At 50.0% G+C, this 24,250-nt stretch overlaps 1 protein-coding gene across 6 annotated transcripts in view; it reads left to right on the top strand.

The window, feature by feature from the left end:
- LOC118360314 (calmodulin-binding transcription activator 1-like) overlaps window positions 1-24,250 on the top strand; it is a 579,426-nt gene that overhangs the window by 433,483 nt on the left and 121,693 nt on the right. For all 6 annotated transcript variants that reach the window (XM_052482220.1, XM_052482216.1, XM_052482217.1 and 3 more), the window contains one exon: window positions 23,813-23,884. In XM_052482220.1, the coding sequence (XP_052338180.1) occupies window positions 23,813-23,884 (72 nt within the window). The remainder of the gene's footprint in view (window positions 1-23,812; window positions 23,885-24,250) is intronic.

Here is a 24,250-nt window from a genome sequence, read left to right on the forward strand (position 1 = left end):
CCTTTGGAGCGACATGCAGGCCGGGCTGAGCCTTTCAGGCATGCAGGCCAGGCTGCCTTTGGAGCGACATGGAGGCCGGGCTGAGTCAGGCTGGGCCTTTGGAGCGACATGCAGGCCGGGCTGAGTCAGGCTGGGCCTTTGGAGCGACATGCAGGCCGGGCTGAGTCAGGCTGGGCCTTTGGAGCGACATGCAGGCAGGGCTGAGTCAGGCTGGGGAAGCTATCAGTCATTAATGGAGCCTGAGGATGAGTCTAGGAGTGTGGGGGAGGAGGGCTAGGGTGTGGGGAGGACATGGAGGTAGGGTGCCTGGGGAGGACATGCAGGTCAGGGAGAGGAGGAGGAGGGCTGGGCCTTTGGAGGACATGGAGTAGGAGTGTGGGGAGGAGCAGGTAGGGCTGAGGGGAGAAGGAGTAGGCTGGGTGGGGAGGAGCAGCTAGGAGTGTGGGGAGGAGGCAGGCCGGGCTGGGTGGGGAGGAGGCCGGGCTAGGGCCTTTGAGGGGAGAAGGGTAGGAGTGTGGGGAGGGACATGTAGGAGGTGGGGGGAGGGAGGACATGAGGCCAGGCTGAGTCAGGGTGTGGGGAGGGCAGTAGGAGTGAGGGAGGAGGAGTAGGAGTGTGGGGAGGAGGAGTAGTAGTGTGGGGAGGAGGGAGTAGGGAGTGAGGGGGGAGGAGCAGTAGGAGTGTGGGGAGGAGGAGTAGGAGTGTGGGGAGGAGGAGTAGGAGTGAGGGGAGGAGGAGTAGGAGTGAGGGGAGGAGGAGTAGGAGTGTGGGGAGGAGGAGTAGGAGTGTGGGGAGGAGCAGTAGGAGTGAGGGGAGGAGGAGTAGGAGTGTGGGGAGGAGGAGTAGGAGTGAGGGGAGGAGGAGTAGGAGTGAGGGGAGGAGGAGTAGGAGTGAGGGGAGGAGGAGTAGGAGTGAGGGGAGGAGGAGTAGGAGTGAGGGGAGGAGGAGTAGGAGTGTGGGGAGGAGGAGTAGGAGTGAGGGGAGGAGGAGTAGGAGTGAGGGGAGGAGGAGTAGGAGTGAGGGGAGGAGGAGTAGGAGTGAGGGGAGGAGGAGTAGGAGTGAGGGGAGGAGGAGTAGGAGTGAGGGGAGGAGTGTGTGTAATGTGTATTGGCAGGTGTCGCTCTGCCTAATTTCACGCCTCTGTGAGCCAATGTGCAACCAGACGATCACCAGTTCCAAGCTCTCTCTCTCTCTCTCTCTCTCTCCCTCTCCCTCTCTCCCTCTCTCTCGCACTCTCTCGCTCTCTCTCTCTCTCTCTCTGTATCTCTCTCTCTGTCTCTCTCTCTCGCTCTCTCTCTCCCTGTCTCTCTCTCTGTCTCTCTCTCTCTCTCTCTCTCTCTCTGTCTCGCTCTCTCTCTGTCTCTCAATTCAATTCAATTCAAGGGCTTTATTGGCATGGGAATGTGTTAACATTGCTAAAGCAAGTGAGGTAGATAATATACAAAAGTGAAATAAACAATAAAAATGAAATAAACAATTAAGACAAAATGAACAGTGTTTTAACAATGTACAAATGGTTAAAGGACACAAGATAAAATAAATAAGCATAAATATGGGTTGTATTTACAATGGTGTTTGTTCTTCACTGGTTGCCCTTTTCTCGTGGCAACAGGTCACAACTCTTGCTGCTGTGATGGCACACTGTGGAATTTCACCCATTAGATATGGGAGTTTATCAAAATTTGATTTGTTTTCGAATTCTTTGCGGATTTGTGTAATCTGAGGGAAATATACCTCTCTAATATGGTCATACACTTGGCAGGAGGTTAGGAAGTGCAGCTCAGTTTCCATCTCATTTTGTGGGCAGTGAGCACATAGCCTGTCTTCTCTTGAGAGCCATGTCTGCCTACGGCGGCCTTTCTCAATAGCAAGGCTATGCTCACTGAGTATGTACATAGTCAAAGCTTTCCTTAATTTTGGGTCAGTCACAGTGGTCAGGTATTCTGCCGCTGTGTACTCTCTGTTTAGGGCCAAATAGCATTCTAGTTTGCTCTGTTTTTTTGTTAATTCTTTCCAATGTGTCAAGTAATTATCTTTTTGTTTTCTCATGATTTGGTTTGGTCTAATTGTGCTGCTCTCCTGGGGCTCTGTAGGGTGAGTTTATGTTTGTGAACAGAGCCCCGGGACCAGCTTGCTTAGGGGACTCTTCTCTAGGTTCATCTCTCTGTAGGTGATGGCTTTGTTATGGAAGGTTTGGGAATCTCTTCCTTTTAGGTGGTTATAGAATTTAGCGGCTCTTTTCTGGATTTTGATAATTAGTGGGTATCGGCCTAATTCTGCTCTGCATGCATTATTTGGTGTTCTACGTTGTACACGGAGGATATTTTTGCAGAATTCTGCGTGCAGAGTCTCAATTTGGTGTTTGTCCCATTTTGTGAAGTCTTGGTTGGTGAGCGGACCCCAGACCTCACAACCATAAAGGGCAATGGGCTCTATGACTGATTCATGTATTTTTAGCCAAATCCTAATTGGTATGTTGAAATTTATGTTCCTTTTGATGGCATTGAATGCCCTTCTTGCCTTGTCTCTCGGATCTGTGCAGAAGATCTAGGTGCTGCTGTAGGCCCTCCTTGGTTGGTGACAGAAGCACCAGATCATCAGCAAACAGCAGACATTTGACTTCAGATTCTAGTAGGGTGAGGCCGGGTGCTGCAGACTTTTCTCGTGCCCGCGCCAGTTCGTTGATATATATGTTGAAGAGGGTGGGGCTTAAGCTGCATCCCTGTCTCACTCCACGACCCTGTATGAAGAAATGTGTCTTTTGCCAATTTTATCCGCACACTTGTTGTTTGTGTACGTTTATTTTATAATGTCGTATGTTTTCCCCCCAACACCACTTTCCATCAGTTTGTATAGCAGACCCTCATGCCAAATTGAGTCGAAGGCTTTTTTGAAATCAACAAAGCATGAGAAGACTTTGCCTTTGTTTTGGTTTGTTTGGTTGCCAATTAGGGTGTGCAGGGTGAATACATGGTCTGTTATACGGTAATTTGGTAAAAAGCCAATTTGACATTTGCTCAGTACATTGTTTTCATTGAGGAAATGTACGAGTCTGCTGTTAATGATAATGCAGAGGATTTTCCCAAGGGTACTGTTGACGCATATTCCACGGTAGTTATTGGGGTCAAATTTGTCTCCACTTTAGTGGATTAGGGTGATCAGTCCTTGGTTCCAAATATTTGGGAAGATGCCAGAGCTAAGGAGCTGTATATTTGATCATTTCATTGAGGATACCATCAACACCACAGGCCTTTTTGGGTTGGAGGGTTTTTATTTTGTCCTGTAACTCGTTCAAGGTAATTGGAGAATCCAGTGGGTTCTGGGAGTCTTTAATAGTTGATTCTAATATCTGTATTTGATCATGTATATGTTTTTGCTCTTTATTCTTTGTTATAGAGCCAAAAGGATTTGAGAAGTGGTTTACCCATAGATCTCCATTTTGGATAGATAATTATTCGTGTTGTTGTTTGTTTAGTGTTTTCCAATTTTCCCAGAAGTGGTTAGAGTCTATGGATTCTTCAATTAAACCTCAATTAAACCTTCAATTAAACCTCTCTCTCTCTCTCTCTCTGTCTCTCTCTATGACTTCACATGCATGTGTTTGTTTGAACCTTCTACATGACTGTGTATGTGAACTTGAGTGAACGTAACTGCAATGTACATGGTAGAGGGGCAAATGTGAAGCATATGCACTAAATACACCCATATTGACAGTTAAGACAGTTAAGGAACCAGAGGATCCCACCCCCTCCATCTGGCCTCCCTCACACACACACACACACACACACACACACACACACACACACACACACACACACACACACACACACACACACACACACACTGATGATGTGAATGATGTTTGTTCTCTTATTACAAGGGGGGGTTCCAGGAACCATAGGGGTCCAACTTACAAAAAACATCCCCCAGCAGCAGAGAAGGAAATGACTTCTGATGCAGGATGCCCTCCCTGGCCTCTTGTGCTCCGGACCCTCCACCCTCCTCCGCCCTCCTCCTCCGCCCGCCGCCCCCCTCCTCCGCCCGCCGCCCCCCTGTAGCCAGCTGCGTTTGTGTAGCAAAGATTAAGCTGCTCTGACGAAGCTGTGTTTACAAATATGCAGGCAGAGAAACAGGCCAAGCGGTGCTGAATAGGAATAGAATACAAATTGCTTTTTTATCTCTCCCAGGGCCAGGGCAAGAGAAAATGTGTTTGCGATTGTTGCTCCTCCGCCTGTGAAGGATAAAGCCTGGGCACTTGCTTTAGACTCGCTGTTAGCATTCATCCTAGCCTCTCTCCTTCTCTCTTCCTCTTCTCACACTCTCCTCTCCTCCACCTCTTCTTCTCCTCCTCCTGGTCTCCACACTCTCCCCCTCCCTAGCTCGCTCTGCCCTGGTAGTTTTTTTTCTTGCTGTTTCCTTGGTAATCAACTCTCCTCCTCTCCTCCCTTCATGTCTCCCTAACGTACCCTCTTCCTGCTTCTATATGTGTGCTTCTCCCTCCATCTCCCTCCCTCAATCATTTTCTCCACCCTCTCCCCCTTCCTGATGCTATAAGCTGAACCTCTCATATTCTTCCTCCTCTCCCTCTACCGTATCTGTCTCCCTATCTCCTCCTCCTCTCTCTTTTACTCCCTCCCTCTCACCCTCCTCCTCTCCTCCTTTCTCTCTGTAGGTCTTGCTATGATTTACAGTCTCTCCCAGCCCCTCCTTGCTCACACAGGAGCTATTGGAAATGTACAATGGCTATAGATCACGGTGGGGTGTGTGGGAGAGGGGTACAGTCTGTGAGCGTGTACTAATCTCCCCTAACAGAACTGCGCAGCTTTACACATTTGGGATATCTCTTACAATTAGGCAACAACATGGCTGCCCGGCCTGGCAGCGCCATCGCAATGTTACGGAGGTGGGAGGCTGTGATGTCACAGGCCAGTGATGTCATTGTGTGTGTGTGTGTGTGTGTGTGTGTGTGTGTGTGTGTGTGTGTGTGTGTGTGTGTGTGTGTGTGTGTGTGTGTGTGTGTGTGTGTGTGTGTGTGTGTGTGTCTGTGTATGTGTGTGTCTGTGTCTGTGTCTGTGTGTGTGTGTGTGTGTGTGTGTGTGTGTGTGTGTGTGTGTGTGTGTGTGTGTGTGTGTGTGTGTGTGTGTGTGTGTGTGTGTGTGTGTGTGTGTGTGTCTGTGTCTGTGTGTGTCTGTGTGTGTGTCTGTGTGTGTGTATGTGTGTTAGAGGGGAACAGAGCAGAGGGCTGCTGTCTCTACTCTCATTCATTCAGAGGACATTCTCTCTCCCCTTTTCTTTTCCACCCGGTGGCACTTTTATCCTTACCTCAGCTCTCACAGGAAGGTTAATGGCCGGTCACACAGACTCAAACAGCGCCAGTTATGTTTATTAAGCACCGTGCAGACTCCTGAACTGACTGACTCTATGCCTTATTCCTTGACGTGTAATTTGACTATGGAGGGCGAGGCTTCATTCATTATGTTGTGACTATGAGCCCAGCTAATTTAGCCAATGTCGCGGAAAGCACATAAAACACCCGACTTACATTTCTTGTGGGACCTGAGCTTTTTTTGCATAGCAGATCTACAAATCACATCACCCTGTGGTATTCTCATTCTCTCTCAGTCAGATGAATGAGTTGGTATTTCTCTCACTTCTCTCCCTCCGTGAGTGCACTAGATGGGCTGTGAGATCAAAGGTGGATCCATATATACGTCTGCAGTAGGAAGGCATGGATATTCCATTGGCTCTCCTCCATCACTGCATTTGGGTTTGACTAAGCACTATAGCCATGGAGTTTAGGGACCGGTAAGTCTTCTCCTTTGACTCAGCTGTTTCCCCCCTCAGCCAAGGACAGCTCAGAGTTGACGCTTGACCTGCTGCCTTTTAACTGCATCCCAAATGTGGATGCTTAGTGGGTATGTATGTAGATGTACATGCCCACTGTCACAGGACCCAAACACCCTCTTCCTTATCACCTACCTCTAGGCTGACCTCTAGATTTCCTGTCCAGAATGTTAAAACACCTTGAGCCCAAAGGAGTAATGAGTATTTGTTTGCATTAGACGGATATAGTCCAAAGCTTCATTCCATTAAAGAGGGTAATGGAGGCAATCAGGGTGTCCTGCCTGGCTGTGTCCCAAATGGCACCCTATTCCCGCTGTAGCCCATATGGGCCCTGGTCAAATGTAGTGCGTTGTTTAGGGAGTATGGTTGCCAGGAAATCTAGAGGTCAGCCTATAGGTAGGTGATAAGGAAGAGGCAGCCTAGTAGCCTAGTGGTTAGAGCGTTGGACTAGTAACCGAAAGGTTGCAAGTTCGAATCCCCGAGCTGACAAAGTACAAATCTGTCGTTCTGCCCCTGAACAGGCAGTTAACCCACTGTTCCTAGGCCGTCATTGAAAATAAGAATTTGTTCTTAACTGATGTTAAGGTGTTTGGGTCCTGTGATAGTGGGCATGTACCATAATACATCTACATACATACCCACTCAGCATCCACTTACCTATATCCATGATGTGTACTTAACTGTGATCACCTTATCTAGATTCATTCCATTCAGCCTTACTTAGTGGCACAACAGTGGTCCAGTATAATATCACAGCACTTTATGTCACTCTGGCGACAAACACACACATCGTCACAGTCACTGGCCCATTTCCCTATGGCATTTACCATTAGGCCAGTAGGAAATCAGGTAGTGGAATAGATTCTGAGAGAAACGAGAAAAGGAGTAGGAAGATGGGGGAGAAGGCTGGTTTATTAGTGCTACGAGGTCGGCCGCCGTCCACACAGTGAGCCAGTGTGCAGTCTGAGGCATCAGGAGCTGAAAGGGGAGCAGAGGAGGGCTTAACAGTTTACTGCTAAAAGGATGTGTTCTCCGTTGGCAGTAATGTGCTACTGATTGCCCGTCATAGGCTGCACGGGGTCAAGGACGGCCTTCTGAAAGAGCCCTCTTGTTAAGAAACACACGTACAGACAGAGTTACAGAGAGAGAAAGAGAGTTGGGGAGGTAAACACAGCAGTCATGATGTAAGAAGTTTGAAAGGAGTTTGTATTTCTTTATGTGAGCTGCCACCTCTTGATATTTTCCAACACTCTGTTGACAGTAGAATAGAGCAGGGAGAGTCAAGGTTCCTCTCAGAAATGCTTTCAGGAAACCTACGTACCTACGGTCAAAACAGTCCATCTAAGTTGGTTGGTTCTGCTGTAGAAGAGTATTCTATAAAAGCTATGCAGTATGTATGTATGTATGTATGTATGTATGTGTGTGTGTGTGTGTGTATGTATGTATGTATGTGTGTGTGTGTGTGTGTATGTATGTATGTATGTATGTATGTATGTATGTATGTATGTATGTATGTATGTATGTATGTATGTATGTATGTATGTATGTGTGTGTGTGTGTGTGTGTGTGTGTGTGTGTGTGTGTGTGTGTGTGTGTGTGTGTGTGTGTGTGTGTGTGTGTGTGTGTGTGTGTGTGTGTGTGTGTGTGTGTGTGCGTGTGTGTGTTTGTGTGTATGTGTTAAACAGTAAATGTTCATGTGAAGCCAGTCTAACTCAGTGATAGAGGTTAGGGTGTAGCTAGTGTAAAGCATGTACCAACATCTCTCCTTGTGATGCCAGTGGACCAATCAATGAAAAGCACACACACACACACACACACACACACACACACACACACACACACACACACACACACACACACACACACACACACACACACACACACACACACACACATGTGCATACATACTCTCGCTCTCACTCGCTCTCTCTGTCTTTCTCTCTCGCTCTCGATCACTCTCACTCTCTCTGTCTCTCTATCTCACTCGCTTGTGCTCTCTCTGTCTCTCTCTTTCTCGCTCTGTCTCTTTCTCTCTCTCTCGCTCTTTCTCTCTCGCTCTCTTTCTATCTCTCTCTCTCTCTCTCTCTCTCTCCCTCCCCCCCTCTCCCTCGCTCTCTCTCGCTCTCTCTCTATCTCTCTCCCTCCCCCTCTCTCCCTCCCCCCCCTCCTCTCCTCTCTCTCTCTCTCTCTCTCTCTCTCTCTCTCTCTCTCTCTCTCTCTCTCTCTCTCTCTCTCTCTCTCTCTCTCTCTCTCTCTCTCAAATACACACAATGTTTTGTTTTTACTGTCTCTGCTGTCCCTCTGGGATCATCAGCTCAGATGATGTATTTGACATATGGCCAACGTTGGGACGTGGTCCATTTCCGTGTGTGTGAGAGAGTGTGCCTACCTCTGTGTATGTGTGCCTCAGCATGTGTGTCTGTGTTTGTGGTGTGTGTATATGCGTTTGTGCGTCCATGTGTGCGCCCCACACAGCCCCACACATCTCCAACACATCCCCACACAGCCCCACACAGCCTCACAAAGCCCCACCCATCCCCACACATTCCCACACAGCCCCACACAGCCCCACACATCCCCACACATCCCCACACAGCCCCACACATCCCCACACATTCCCACACAGCCCCACACAGCCCCACACATCCCCACACAGCCCCACACAGCCCCACCCATCCCCACACAGCCCCCACAGCCCCACACAGCCCCACACAGCCCCACCCATCCCCACACATCCCCACACAGCCCCACCCATCCCCACACAGCCCCACACATCCCCACACAGCCCCACACAGCCCCAAACATCCCCACACAGCCCCAAACTTCCCCACACAACCCCACACATCCCCACACATCCACACACAGTACCAAACAGCCCCACACATCCCCACACAGCACCGCACAGCCCCACACATCCCCACACAACCCCACATATCCCCCCCAACCCACACAACCCCACAAAGCACCACACATCCCCACACAGCCCCACACAGCCCCACATATCCCCACATATCCCCACACATCCCCACATATCCCCACACATCCCCACATATCCCCACACATCCCCACACATCCCCACACATCCCCACACATCCCCACACAACCGCACACATCCCCACACATCCCCACACATCCCCACACAACCCCACAAAGCACCACAAAGTACCACACATCCCAACACATCCCCACGAAGCACCACACATCCCCACATATCCCCACACATCCCCACACAGCCCCACATATCCACACAACCCCACATATCCCCACACATCCCCACACAGCCCCACACAACCCCACACATCCCCACACATCCACACACAGTACCAAACAGCCCCACACATCCCCACACAGCCCCACACAGCCCCAAACATCCCCACACAGCCCCGAACTTCCCCACACAACCCCACACATCCCCACACATCCACACACAGTACCAAACAGCCCCACACATCCCCACACAGCACCGCACAGCCCCACACATCCCCACACAACCCCACATATCCCCCCAACCCACACATCCCCACACAACCCCACAAAGCACCACACATCCCCACACAGCTCCACATATCCCCACACAACCCCACCCATCCCCACACATCCCCACATATCCCCACACAACCCCACACATCCCCACACATCCCCACATATCCCCACACAACCCCACACATCCCCACACAGCCCCACATATCCCCACACAACCCCACCCATCCCCACACATCCCCACATATCCCCACATATCCCCACACATCCCCACACATCCCCACACATCCCCACACATCCCCACATATCCCCACACAACCACACCCATCCCCACACAACCCCACATATCCACCCAACCCACACATCCCCACACAACCCCACAAAGCACCACACATCCCCACACAGCCCCACACAGCCCCACATATCCCCACACATCCCCACACATCCCCACACAACCGCACACATCCCCACACATCCCCACATATCCCCACACAACCCCACACATCCCCACACAACCCCACACATCCCCACACAACCCCACAAAGCACCACAAAGTACCACACATCCCAACACATCCCCACGAAGCACCACACATCGTCACACATCCCCACATATCCACACACAACCCCACATATCCCCACACATCCCCACACATCCCCACACATCCCCACACAACCCCACACATCCCCACACAACCCCACAAAGCACCACAAAGTACCACACATCCCGACACATCCCCACGAAGCACCACACATCCCCACATATCCCCACACATCCCCACACAGCCCCACATATCCACACACAGCCCCACACAACCCCACACATCCCCACCCATCCCCACACATCCCCACACAACCCCACATATCCCAAACCAGCCCCACACAACCCCACACATCCCCACACAACCCCACATATCCCGAACCAGCCCCACACATCCCCACACAACCCCACAAAGCACCACACATCCCCATACAACCCCACATATCCCAAACCAGCACCACGCATCCCCACACATCCCCACACATCCCCACAAAGCACCACACATCCCCACACAACCCCACATATCCCAAACCAGCACCACACATCCCCACACATCCCCACACATCCCCACAAAGCACCACACAGCCCCACACATCCCCACATATCCCCACACAACCCCACCCATCCCCACACATCCCCACACAACCGCACACATCCCCACCCATCCCCACACAACCCCACAAAGCACCACAAAGCACCACACATCCCCACACATCCCCACACAGCCCCACACATCCCCACATATCCCCACACATCCCCACATATCCCCACACATCCCCACATATCCCCACACATCCCCACATATCCCCACACATCCCCACACATCCCCACACATCCCCACATATCCCCACACATCCCCACATATCCCCACACAACCACACACATCCCCACACATCCCCACACAGCCCCACCCATCCCCACACATCCCCACATATCCCCACACAACCACACCCATCCCCACACATCCCCACACAACCCCACACATCCCCACACATCCCCACCCATCCCCACACAACCCCACACATCCCCACACATTCATACACACAGCCCCACAAAGCACCACACATCCCCACACAGCTCCACACATCCCCACACAGCCTCACACATCCCCACACAGCCTCACACATCCGCACACAGCCTCACACATCCCCACACAGCGTCACACATCCACACACACTCACACATCCCCACACAGCCTCACACATCCCCACACAGCCTCACCCATCCCCACACAACCCCACACATCCCCACACATCCACACACAGCCCCACAAAGCACCACACATCCCCACACAGCTCCACACAGCCTCACACATCCCCACACAGCCTCACACATCCGCACACAGCCTCACACATCCCCACACAGCCTCACACATCCACACACACTCACACATCCCCACACAGCCTCACACATCCCCACACAGCCTCACACAGCCCCACACAGCCCCACACATCCCCTGCCTGTCTGTGTCTGCTTTAACCTTGGCCAGTGGGCTGGAGGAGAGGGAGAGTCATTTGAACCTTAAAAACCTGCTGATTAAAGCTAGTTTGGTGGAATTCGATTCCACTTAATGCCTTTGGCCCTGAGCCCGGCCGCTTGGCATTAGCATCAACAGACACTGTGTCTTCAGTCAGGGAGACAAACGTGCATAGGCTCACCCGCACCCTCCTCCTCCCTTCCCCGGTCCTGTCTCGTGCACGAGCAGGGCTATAAATTCCCCGCACCTCTCTCTCTGTCTCTCACTCTCTCTCTCTCTCTTTCTCTCTCACTCTCTCTCTTCTCTCTCACTCTCTGCTGCCCACTCTCTCCTCTTCTCTTTCTCTGTCCCACATTCCCTAACTCTTTTCATCTTCATCCTCGTCCATTCGAACCATGACAAAGTGTGAATTTAATTCATACAAATTGCAATTATCCAAGGTCAAGGTCATATCAAAATATTTTTTTATCCTGCTCTCTCCTTTTCATCTCTCTATCTCCCTTCTCCTTCTCCCTCTCTCTCTCTCTCTCTCTCTTTCTCCCTCCCCCCTCTCTCCCTCGCTCTCTCTCTCCCCTCTCTCCCTCCCCCTCTCTCCCTCCCCCTCTCTCTCTCTCTCTCTCTCTCTCTCTCTCTCTCTCTCTCTCTCCCTCCCCCCTCTCTCCCTCGCTCTCTAGCTCTCTCCCTCTCCCTCCCTCCCTCCCCCCTCTCTCTCTCCCTCCCCCCTCTCTCCCTTGCTCTCTCGCTCTCTCTCCCTCCCTCCCCCCTCTATCCCTCGCTCTCTCTCTCTCTCCCCCTCTCTCCCTTGCTCTCGCTCTCTCTCTCTCTCTCTCTCTCTCTCTCTCTCTCTCTCTCTCTCTCTCTCTCTCTCTCTCTCTCTCTCTCTCTCTCTCTCCCTCTCTCTCTCTCTCTCTCTGTGGAGATTTTGGGGGTTCTTTTTTATATCCAACCCAGGCTTGCCAATTCATTTAGTCCTTCATTAAGTTATGACTGATTCAGGCCTAGAAGCAGGGCGTAGTGTATGTATTTGAGAGGACTGTGGAGAAACATCAAATCCCTTTTTAATTTATAATCTATAATGTCTTATCCACTGCAGATGATTTTTTCAAGTGCATTGGTAGCTAGCAATACAGTAGCCTCAGGAAAGTGTTTGTTAGAAATGAAAGTATGCAATTTAGGCTTAGTAATGTTCTCCAGAGTAATGTTTTCCATAGTAATGTTTTCCATAGTAATGTTTAACATAGTAATGTTTTCCATAGTAATGTTTTCCAGAGTCATGTTTTCCAGAGTAATGTTTTCCATAGTAATGTTCTCCAGAGTAATGTTTTCCAGAGTAATGTTTTCCATAGTAATGTTTTCCATAGTAATGTTCTCCAGAGTAATGTTTTCCATAGTAATGTTTTCCATAGTAATGTTTTCCATAGTAATGTTCTCCAGAGTAATGTTTTCCATAGTAATGTTTTCCATAGTAATGTTCTCCAGAGTAATGTTTTCCATAGTAATGTTCTCCAGAGTAATGTTTTCCAGAGTAATGTTTTCCATAGTAATGTTTTCCATAGTAATGTTCTCCAGAGTAATGTTCTCCAGAGTAATGTTTTCCAGAGTAATGTTTTCCATAGTAATGTTCTCCGGAGTAATGTTTTCCATAGTAATGTTTCCCATAGTAATGTTCTCCAGAGTAATGTTTTCCATAGTAATGTTCTCCAGAGTAATGTTTTCCAGAGTAATGTTTTCCATAGTAATGTTTTCCATAGTAATGTTCTCCAGAGTAATGTTCTCCAGAGTAATGTTTTCCATAGTAATGTTTTCCATAGTAATGTTTTCCATAGTAATGTTCTCCAGAGTAATGTTCTCCGGAGTAATGTTTTCCATAGTAATGTTTTCCATAGTAATGTTCTCCAGAGTAATGTTTTCCATAGTAATGTTCTCCAGAGTAATGTTTTCCAGAGTAATGTTTTCCATAGTAATGTTTTCCATAGTAATGTTCTCCAGAGTAATGTTCTCCAGAGTAATGTTTTCCAGAGTAATGTTTTCCATAGTAATGTTCTCCGGAGTAATGTTTTCCATAGTAATGTTTTCCATAGTAATGTTCTCCAGAGTAATGTTCTCCAGAGTAATGTTTTCCAGAGTAATGTTTTCCAGAGTAATGTTCTCCAGAGTAATGTTCTCCAGAGTAATGGTTTCCATAGTAATGTTTTCCAGAGTAATGTTCTCCATAGTAATGTTCTCCAGAGTAATGTTCTCCAGAGTAATGTTTTCCATATACAGACAATAGGTAACGTTCTGATTTACTGTAGCGCTGTATTCCTCTCCCATCCCCAACATGTGGAGAGAGATATAGTGGGCCGTCTGGGCACTCAGCCACACACACAGACACTTCAGCTAATTAGATTCTGGCTAAACCATAGAGCATATCTGGCAGTAACACAGAAGGAACACAAGTGAAACAGGACAGCATTCCAGTATTGGTGAGAATGAGCTCATCGCCCTAAATACAAGTGGCACTTTCACTGGTGACTCATCCTGTCATGTCTGTACGGGGCCCAAGAGTCTTTAGCTGATCAATAGTCATCATGGATGCTGTCAATGGGAAGGGCCTGGCTGAATCCTGCATGCTATGTGAATCTCTGTTGAGGATAGTTTGGATTGTCTGTTTGGACAGGGTAGGGCTTGATATTAGTCTTATTGACAGATGCCTGAATGTTGCTCTATTTGTGCTGTGGAGCCCCGGGCTGAATCACCTGCCCCGGGCGTGCATACACACACACTGTGATAAACATGCACGCACACGCACAAATACACGGGGGCATACGTACGCACACACACACTCGCACACACAAACACTGCATCCAGCCCTGCTGCTAGCTGATACACGGCACCAGTAATACAGCAGTCAGAGTGGAGTGGTTTGAGGTGCTGGATGGCCATGTTAACAACTGTGTAGAAGCAGGGGGCAGCAGGTCACTCAATACAAATCAGTATATACAAGAGAAGGTTGAAACGGGGAGGAGGGAAGGAGAGGAGTTATACTGTACATCAGGGCTGTCCAACCCGTTTCCTGGAGATCTACTGTCCTGTAGGTTTTCAGTCCAACTCTCTTCCTGGAGATCTACTGTCCTGTGGGTCTTCAGTCCAACCCTCTTCCTGAAGATCTACTGTCCTGTAGGTCTTCAGTCCAACCCTCTTCCTGGAGATCTCCTGTCCTGTAGGTGTTCTGTCCAACCCTCTTCCTGGAGATCTACTGTCCTGTAGGTCTTCAGTCCAACCCTCTTTCTGGAGATCTCCTGTCCTGTAGGTTTTCAGTCCAACCCTCTTCCTGGAGATCTCCTGTCCTGTAGGTGTTCTGTCCAACCCTCTTCCTGGAGATCTACTGTCGTCTAGGTCTTCAGTCCAACCCTCTTCCTGGAGATCTACTGTCCTGTAGGTTTTCAGTCCAACCCTCTTCCTGGAGATCTACTGTCCTGTAGGTTTTCAGTCCAACCCTCTTCCTGGAGATCTTACTGTCCTATAGGTTTTCAGTCCAACCGTCTTCCTGGAGATCTCCTGTCCTGTAGGTTTTCAGTCCAACCCTCTTCCTGGAGATCTCCTGTCCTGTAGGTTTTCAGTCCAACCCTCTTCCTGGAGATATACTGTCCTGTAGGTGTTCAGTCCAACCCGTTTCCTGGAGATCTACTGTCCTGTAGGTTTTCAGTCCAACCCTCTTCCTGGAGATCTTGCTGTCCTGTAGGTTTTCAGTCCAACCCTCTTCCTGGAGATCTACTGTCGTCTAGGTCTTCAGTCCAACCCTCTTCCTGGAGATCTACTGTCCTGTAGGTTTTCAATCCAACCCTCTTCCTGGAGATCTACTGTCGTCTAGGTCTTCAGTCCAACCCTCTTCCTGGAGATCTACTGTCCTGTAGGTTTTCAATCCAACCCTCTTCCTGGAGATCTACTGGAGAATATAGAGAAGAAATAGCAGTGGAGGAGAGAGTTGGCCTAATGATTCCAGAGCTGGCTGAGAGTGCCGGTGTGCTCAGTGTAACACAGACAGACTGTCAGACAGACATATAGACAGACGCATGGCAGGGCTCAGACAGTAAGACGTTGCTGTCGTCACGCTGGAGAAAACAGCAAATTGGCAACATAAATAAGGTGTCACGGTCTGATTAAGAGATGCCTTCACAGTTCACACGTCATTATGATCTAATGAGAGAGTTGCCCCTTTTCCTCACTCTGCTCTCTATTTCTCTCTATATATTTCTCTCTATCTCTATCTCTCTCTGTCTCTCTCTTTCTCTATCTCTCTCTCTCTGTCTCTCTCTTTCTCTCACTCTATCTCTCTGTCTCTCTCTCTATCTCTGTCTCTCTGTCTCTCTCTATCTCTCTATCACTATTTCTCTCTCTATTTCTCTCTCTTTCTCTCTATCTCTCTCTCTCTCTCTCTCTCTCTCTCTCTCTCTCTCTCTCTCTCTCTCTCTCTCTCTCTCTCTCTCTGCCAACCTTGCCCCGCTCCTCCTTTTGCCGTTCCTCGCCTCACGTCTCTCGTCCTCCATGATGGATGGGTCTGAGTGACACGTTGCCTGGGCGACAGGCTCGGACAGGAACCTGGGCTGTCAGATCATGTGACGGCTGGTGGCCCTGCTGGCTGTTATGTCTGAGTACTTTATTTAAGCACGCTCTGGTCTGGACTGCTCTGGACTGGTCTGGACTGCGCTGGACTGGTCTGGACTGGACTGGTCTGGACTGCTCTGGACTGGTCTGGACTGCGCTGGACTGGACTGGTCTGGACTGCTCTGGACTGCTCTGGACTGCTCTGGACTGGTCTGGACTGGATTGGTCTGGTCTGGACTGCTCTGCTCTGGTCTGGGGAGCTGGGTGTGTGTTTGGTTATGTCCCAAAGGGCACTTTATTCCCTATATGGGCCCTGATCAAAAGTAGCACACTATAGGGAACACAGTGTCATTTAGGATACACCCTCTGTCTGTCTGTCTGTCTGTCTGTCTGTCTGTCTGTCTGTCTGTCTGTCTGTCTGTCTGTCTGTCTGTCTGTCTGTCTGTCTGTCTGTCTGTCTGTCTGCCTGTCTGTCTGTCTGTCTGTCTGTCTGTCTGTCTGTCTGTCTGTCTGTCTGTCTGTCTGTGACCCATTGGTCCTCATTGAACTCTGCCCCCACCTCTGCTCCGACTCACGATGGAGGGAACATGTTCAGGGCAGGGAGCAATACCACCTCATTCAACCAGGTGACCGTTCTGTTGCCGTAGCGGTGTTTTTTTTCAGTGACATCTCCCAAATGAATTTGCTTCATCGGTGTTTGACTTTGGAGGGCGTCCGTGGTTGTAACTCTTATTGTGTCCTGACTACAATGACACGGAGTGAATACATTATAGCCACAGTGCTTGTAAATGATTTTCAACAGTGGTGTGTTGTCTCATGTTCTTTGCACCTTCAGTACAAAGTAGCAGAAATCTGCCAGTGAGTGTCAGGGGAGAGGAAATGTACACACTGAGAAACTGTGTGTGTGTGTGTGTGTGTGTGTGTGTGTGTGTGTGTGTGTGTGTGTGTGTGTGTGTGTGTGTGTGTGTGTGTGTGTGTGTGTGTGTGTGTGTGTGTGTGTGTGTGTGTGTGTGTGTGTGTGTGTGTGTTTTTGTCAGCAAGTGCGTGTGCATGTGTGCTTGCGTGTCACTATGTGTGTGCGTGTGTAATTCTGGTTGAAATGCTGGCCCAGTGATGTGCTGTCATCTGTCACAGCCCGAAGACAGCAAATAATGGCTCTGCTGCTGTCACTTTGTCACCAAGCCGCTCAGCCTGGAGAGAGACTCACAAACACTGGTAAATGATATGGGTCTTGAATTACTGATAAGCACTTGGAGTGTACTGAGCTCTGTCTGTAGGCGTGCTTTGTCTGACAGTGTATGTGAATGAGTGTCAGTGTGTACATGTATGTGTGAAAATGAGACTGTGTGTCTATAACTGTGTGTTTATATCTGTGGGTCTATAACTGTGTGTCTATAACTGTCCATTGCCAGACAGGAGTAATGGATGACAGAGCAGTGGTAGTGGGTGGAGGTATGTGTTCTATTCCAGACAGAAGTAATGGATGACAGAGCAGTGGTAGTGGGTGGAGGTATGCGTTCTATTCCAGACAGGAGTAATGTATGACAGAGCAGTGGTAGTGGGTGGAGGTATGCATTCTATTCCAGACAGAAGTAATGGATGACAGAGCAGTGGAAGTGGGTGGAGGTATGCGTTCTATTCCAGACAGTAGTAATGTATGACAGAGCAGTGGTAGTGGGTGGAGGTATGCGTTCTATTCCAGACAGAAGTAATGGATGAGAGAGCAGTGGTAGTGGGTGGAGGTATGCGTTCTATTCCAGACAGGAATAATGTATGACAGAGCAGTGGTAGTGGGTGGAGGTATGCGTTCTATTCCAGACAGGAGTAATGTATGACAGAGCAGTGGGAGTGGGTGGAGGTATGCGTTCTATTCCAGACAGGAGTAATGGATGACAGAGCAGTGGTAGTGGGTGGAGGTATGCATTCTATTCCAGACAGGAGTAATGTATGACAGAGCAGTGGTAGTGGGTGGAGGTATGCGTTCTATTCCAGACAGGAGTAATGGATGACAGAGCAGTGGTAGTGGGTGGAGGTATGCATTCTATTCCAGACAGGAGTAATGTATGACAGAGCAGTGGTAGTGGGTGGAGGTATGCGTTCTATTCCAGACAGGAGTAATGTATGACAGAGCAGTGGGAGTGGGTGGAGGTATGCGTTCTATTCCAGACACGAGTAATGTATGACAGAGCAGTGGTAGTGGGTGGAGGTATGCGTTCTATTCCAGACAGGAGTAATGTACGACAGAGCAGTGGTAGTGGGTGGAGGTATGCGTTCTATTCCAGACAGGAGTACATTTACATTTACATTTAAGTCATTTAGCAGACGCTCTTATCCAGAGCGACTTACAAATTGGTGCATTCACCTTATGACATCCAGTAGAACAGTCACTTTACAATAGTGCATCTAAATCTTAAAGGGGGGGGGGGTGAGAAGGATTACTTATCCTATCCTAGGTATTCCTTAAAGATGTGGGGTTTCAGGTGTCTCCGGAAGGTGGTGATTGACTCCGCTGTCCTGGCGTCGTGAGGGAGTTTGTTCCACCATTGGGGGGCCAGAGCAGCGAACAGTTTTGACTGGGCTGAGCGGGAACTGTACTTCCTCAGTGGTAGGGAGGCGAGCAGGCCAGAGGTGGATGAACGCAGTGCCCTTGTTTGGGTGTAGGGCCTGATCAGAGCCTGGAGGTACTGAGGTGCCGTTCCCCTCACAGCTCCGTAGGCAAGCACCATGGTCTTGTAGCGGATGCGAGCTTCAACTGGAAGCCAGTGGAGAGAGCGGAGGAGCAGGGTGACGTGAGAGAACTTGGGAAGGTTGAACACCAGACGGGCTGCGGCGTTCTGGATGAGTTGTAGGGGTTTAATGGCACAGGCAGGGAGCCCAGCCAACAGCGAGTTGCAGTAATCCAGACGGGAGATGACAAGTGCCTGGATTAGGACCTGCGCCGCTTCCTGTGTGAGGCAGGGTCGTACTCTGCGGATGTTGTAGAGCATGAACCTACAGGAACGGGCCACCGCCTTGATGTTAGTTGAGAACGACAGGGTGTTGTCCAGGATCACGCCAAGGTTCTTAGCGCTCTGGGAGGAGGACACAATGGAGTTGTCAACCGTGATGGCGAGATCATGGAACGGGCAGTCCTTCCCCGGGAGGAAGAGCAGCTCCGTCTTGCCGAGGTTCAGCTTGAGGTGGTGATCCGTCATCCACACTGATATGTCTGCCAGACATGCAGAGATGCGATTCGCCACCTGGTCATCAGAAGGGGGAAAGGAGAAGATTAATTGTGTGTCGTCTGCATAGCAATGATAGGAGAGACCATGTGAGGTTATGACAGAGCCAAGTGACTTGGTGTATAGCGAGAATAGGAGAGGGCCTAGAACAGAGCCCTGGGGGACACCAGTGGTGAGAGCGCGTGGTGAGGAGACAGATTCTCGCCACGCCACCTGGTAGGAGCGACCTGTCAGGTAGGACGCAACCAAGCGTGGGCCGCGCCGGAGATGCCCAACTCGGAGAGGGTGGAGAGGAGGATCTGATGGTTCACAGTATCGAAGGCAGCCGATAGGTCTAGAAGGATGAGAGCAGAGGAGAGAGAGTTAGCTTTAGCGGTGCGGAGCGCCTCCGTGATACAGAGAAGAGCAGTCTCAGTTGAATGACTAGTCTTGAAACCTGACTGATTAGGATCAAGAAGGTCATTCAGAGAGAGATAGTGGGAGAGCTGGCCAAGGACGGCACGTTGAAGAGTTTTGGAGAGAAAAGAAAGAAGGGATACTGGTCTGTAGTTGTTGACATCGGAGGGATCGAGTGTAGGTTTTTTCAGAAGGGGTGCAACTCTCGCTCTCTTGAAGACGGAAGGGACGTAGCCAGCGGTCAGGGATGAGTTGATGAGCGAGGTGAGGTAAGGGAGAAGGTCTCCGGAAATGGTCTGGAGAAGAGAGGAGGGGATAGGGTCAAGCGGGCAGGTTGTTGGGCGGCCGGCCGTCACAAGACGCGAGATTTCATCTGGAGAGAGAGGGGAGAAAGAGGTCAGAGCACAGGGTAGGGCAGTGTGAGCAGAACCAGCGGTGCCGTTTGACTTAGCAAACGAGGATCGGATGTCGTCGACCTTCTTTTCAAAATGGTTGACGAAGTCATCTGCAGAGAGGGAGGAGGGGGGGGGGGGGAGGAGGATTCAGGAGGGAGGAGAAGGTGGCAAAGAGCTTCCTAGGGTTAGAGGCAGATGCTTGGAATTTAGAGTGGTAGAAAATGGCTTTAGCAGCAGAGACAGAGGAGGAAAATGTAGAGAGGAGGGAGTGAAAGGATGCCAGGTCCGCAGGGAGGCGAGTTTTCCTCCATTTCCGCTCGGCTGCCCGGAGCCCTGTTCTGTGAGCTCGCAATGAGTCGTCGAGCCACGGGGCGGGAGGGGAGGACCGAGCCGGCCTGGAGGATAGGGGACATAGAGAGTCAAAGGGTTCTGAAAGGGGGGAGAGGAGGGTTGAGGAGGCAGAATCAGGAGATAGGTTGGAGAAGGTTTGAGCAGAGGGAAGAAATGATAGGATGGAAGAGGAGAGAGTAGCGGGGGAGAGAGAGCGAAGGTTGGGACGGCGCGATACCATCCGAGTAGGGGCAGTGTGGGAGGTGTTAGATGAGAGCGAGAGGGAAAAGGATACAAGGTAGTGGTCGGAGACTTGGAGGGGAGTTGCAATGAGGTTGGTGGAAGAACAGCATCTAGTAAAGATGAGGTTGAGCGTATTGCCTCCCTTGTGAGTAGGGGGGGAAGGTGAGAGGGTGAGGTCAAAAGAGGAGAGGAGTGGAAAGAAGGAGCCAGAGAGGAATGAGTCAAAGGTAGACGTGGGGAGGTTAAAGTCGCCCAGCACTGTGAGAGGTGAGCCGTCCTCAGGAAAGGAGCTTATCAAGGTATCAAGCTCATTGATGAACTCTCCGAGGGAACCTGGAGGGCGATAAATGATAAGGATGTTAAGCTTGAAAGGGCTGGTAACTGTGACAGCATGGAATTCAAAGGAGGCGATAGACAGATGGGTAAGGGGAGTAAGAGAGAATGACCACTTGGGAGAGATGAGGATCCCGGTGCCACCACCCCGCTGACCAGAAGCTCTCGGTGTGTGCGAGAACACGTGGGCGGACGAAGAGAGAGCAGTAGGAGTAGCAGTGTTGTCTGTGGTGATCCATGTTTCCGTCAGTGCCAAGAAGTCGAGGGACTGGAGGGAGGCATAGGCTGAGATGAACTCTGCCTTGTTGGCCGCAGATCGGCAGTTCCAGAGGCTACCGGAGACCTGGAACTCCACTGTATGACAGAGGAGTGGGAGTGGGTGGAGGTATGCGTTCTGTTGCAGACAGAAGTAATGGATGGTGTTACAGTGTAACAATGAGACCAGATGGAAGTCCACATCACATGTCTCTGTAGCGCTGGTATTATCACTAAATGGCTGCTTTGTGTTGTAGACAATAGGAACACCCGGTGACTATTTGATCTATTGTATCATGCTTGTCTATGTGTGTCTGCTTATGTGTGTGTGTTTGCTCATGTGAGTGAGTCTATGTGTGTGCTGTGTTTGTGCTCTCATTACTGTGTGTGTTTATGCGTATGTTAAGATGTGTGATGGTCTTTCCACACCCAGCCCGGTGTCTGTGGCACTGCTGGTATAATTAATCAGACTGTTTGATGTTTGCAAATGAGTGTTAATTCAGACTCAGTTCCTCTGCAGGCCCTACTCTTTAGAACTGGTGTTAATCCAGACTCAGTTCCTCTGCAGGCCCTACTCTTTAGAACTGGTGTTAATCCAGACTCAGTTCCTCTGCAGGCCCTACTCTTTAGAACTGGTGTTAATCCAGACTCAGTTCCTCTGCAGGCCCTACTCTTTAGAACTGGTGTTAATCCAGACTCAGTTCCTCTGCAGGCCCTACTCTTTAGAACTGGTGTTAATCCAGACTCAGTTCCTCTGCAGGCCCTACTCTTTAGAACAGGTTTTTAGTTTAACAAGACCAAAACATAGAGACACATACATCCTCACACCACTCACCTCCTCTCTACCACCTCCTACCCTTTCAGATCTACACGGCCCTGAGCAACACTGTTTACCTTATTGAACACTAGTGAATGAATAGTGTGTGTGTGTGTGTGTGTGTGTGTGTGTGTGTGTGTGTGTGTGTGTGTGTGTGTGTGTGTGTGTGTGTGTGTGTGTGTGTGTGTGTGTGTGTGTGTGTGTGTGTGTGTGTGTGTGTGTGTGTGTGTGTGTGTGTGTGTGTGTGTGTGTGTGTGTGTCAGTAAACCACTCCAGCTCCTCTTCCTTTCTAAATAAACAGATATCCCAGAGTGGTTTGGAGAACAAGAGGCTTAAACAAACACTAGACTAGATTGATTTATTCCTCCAAGAGCCAAGCAAACTCCTTGTCTTAAGAGGAATCCACTACTACTCTGTTCACATCACAAATATTGCATTACACAGTGTATTTCCCCGCTGCCAGCCAGATTCAGTGTGAGGCTGTAACAGGACTAGCTGTGTCTGTAAACCAGGGAGCTGGGATTGTAGGCCTCTCTGAGTAGGGCCGCTTCCAAAATGGTATACTATTCATATAGGCCATAGTGAAGTACCTTTGGACAGAGCCCATAGGATTCAGAGTATGAGGAGCATTGGGAAGGTTTTGGAGTAAGTGGAGTGAACCGTTGCCTCTAGCCCAGGTGTTGTGTTGTAATGTGCTGCTGTAGCTGTTAGCTTGCATCCCAGAAGTCACCTTGTTCCCTATAGAGTGAAGAACTTTTGACCTGGACTCTGTGGCGGTGCTCCGGCTCTCTCTCTCTCTCTCTCTCTATCTCTCTCTAGCTCTCTCTCTCTCTCTCTCTGTCTCTCTCTCTCTCTCTCTCTGGCTCTCTCTAGCTCTCTCTCTCTCTCTCTCTCTCTCTCTCTGTCTCTCTCTCTCTCTCTCTCTCTCTCTCTCTCTCTCTCTCTCTCTCTCTCTCTCTCTCTGTCTCTCTCTCTCTATCTCCCTCCCTCCCTCCCTTCCTCCCTCCCTCCCTCCCTCCCTCCCTCCCTCCCTCCCTCCCTCCCTCCCTCCCTCCCTCCCTCCCTCCCTCCCTCCCTCCTGCCCCCTCCCTCCCTCCCTCCCTCCCTCCCTCCCCCTCCCTCCCTCCTCCCTCCCTCCCTCCCTCCCTCCCTCCCTCCCTCTCTCTCTCTCTCTCTCTCCCTCTCATTCCATTCTCATTCTCCTCTCCCATAAGACTCTCCCTCCTGCCATAACCCCCCTCTCACCTGGAGAGGTCTCCTGACAGGATGATTCAGGTGCTCCTACATCCGTCTTCCCCCTCCCCTCCTCCTCACCCCCTGCAGGGCCCGACATGCTACGTAGCGTTACTAAAGCCAGGCATTTATTCATATCCTTATCGCACACAGATAATACAGTGCCTGGGGGCTCCTTATCCGTGGAGAGAGAGAGAGAGAGGGAGAGAGAGAGGGAGAGAGAGAGAGAAAGAGAGAGCTAGAGAGAGAGAGAGAGAGAGACAGAGAGCTAGAGAGAGAGAGAGAGAGACAGAGACAGAGAGAGAGAGAGAGAGAGAGAGAGAGAGAGAGAGAGAGAGAGAGAGAGAGAGAGAGAGAGAGAGAGAGAGAGAGGAAGAGAGGAGAAAGGGGGTGGAGAGAGGGAAAGGGAAAGGAGAGAAAGAGGAAGAGAGAGAGATAGGGGGGCGAGGTGGTATTAACCCATTCAACCTTATCAGTTTTCATAGCAGCTTGTCCCAGGTCACTGCTACCTTTGTCCTGAAGACAATGGCCTGTGTGTGTGATCAGGGGTTAAAGGTCAGGGATCTGGAGTCAGTGGGGGTGGAGGTCAGTCTATTGTGTTGAGTTACACTGTAACTATACTATAACGGCTGTTCTGTCTCTGTGTTTCCTCCCTCTGCAGTGTCTGTATGGCTGTTACGTCCACTCCTCCATCATCCCCACTTTCCACCGTAGGTGCTACTGGCTGCTCCAGGTAAGAGATTCCCTCCCTCCTCAGCACACATCTACACGTAACATCCTTCCTCCCTCCTCTACTCCTACACAGGTCAACTCCACCAGCTTTTCTCTCACTGCCTGAATGGTTAGGAGGAGTATGTCTTCTTCCCTGACACACAGCAGATAAAAAGACATCACACAATGTTCCCTCTCTCTCTCTCTCTCTCTCTCTCTCTCTCTCTCTCTCTCTCTCTCTCTCTCTCTCTCTCTCTCTCTCTCTCTCTCTCTCTCTCTCTCTCTCTCTCTCTCTCTCTCTCTCTCTCTCTCTCTCTCTGTCTGTCTCTGTCTCTCTCTTTCTCCTTCTTTCTCTCTCTCTCTCACTCTCTCCTTTCTTTCTGTGGCC

Source organism: Oncorhynchus keta, chromosome 27, assembly GCF_023373465.1.
Source record: "Oncorhynchus keta strain PuntledgeMale-10-30-2019 chromosome 27, Oket_V2, whole genome shotgun sequence".
NCBI lineage: Eukaryota > Metazoa > Chordata > Actinopteri > Salmoniformes > Salmonidae > Oncorhynchus > Oncorhynchus keta.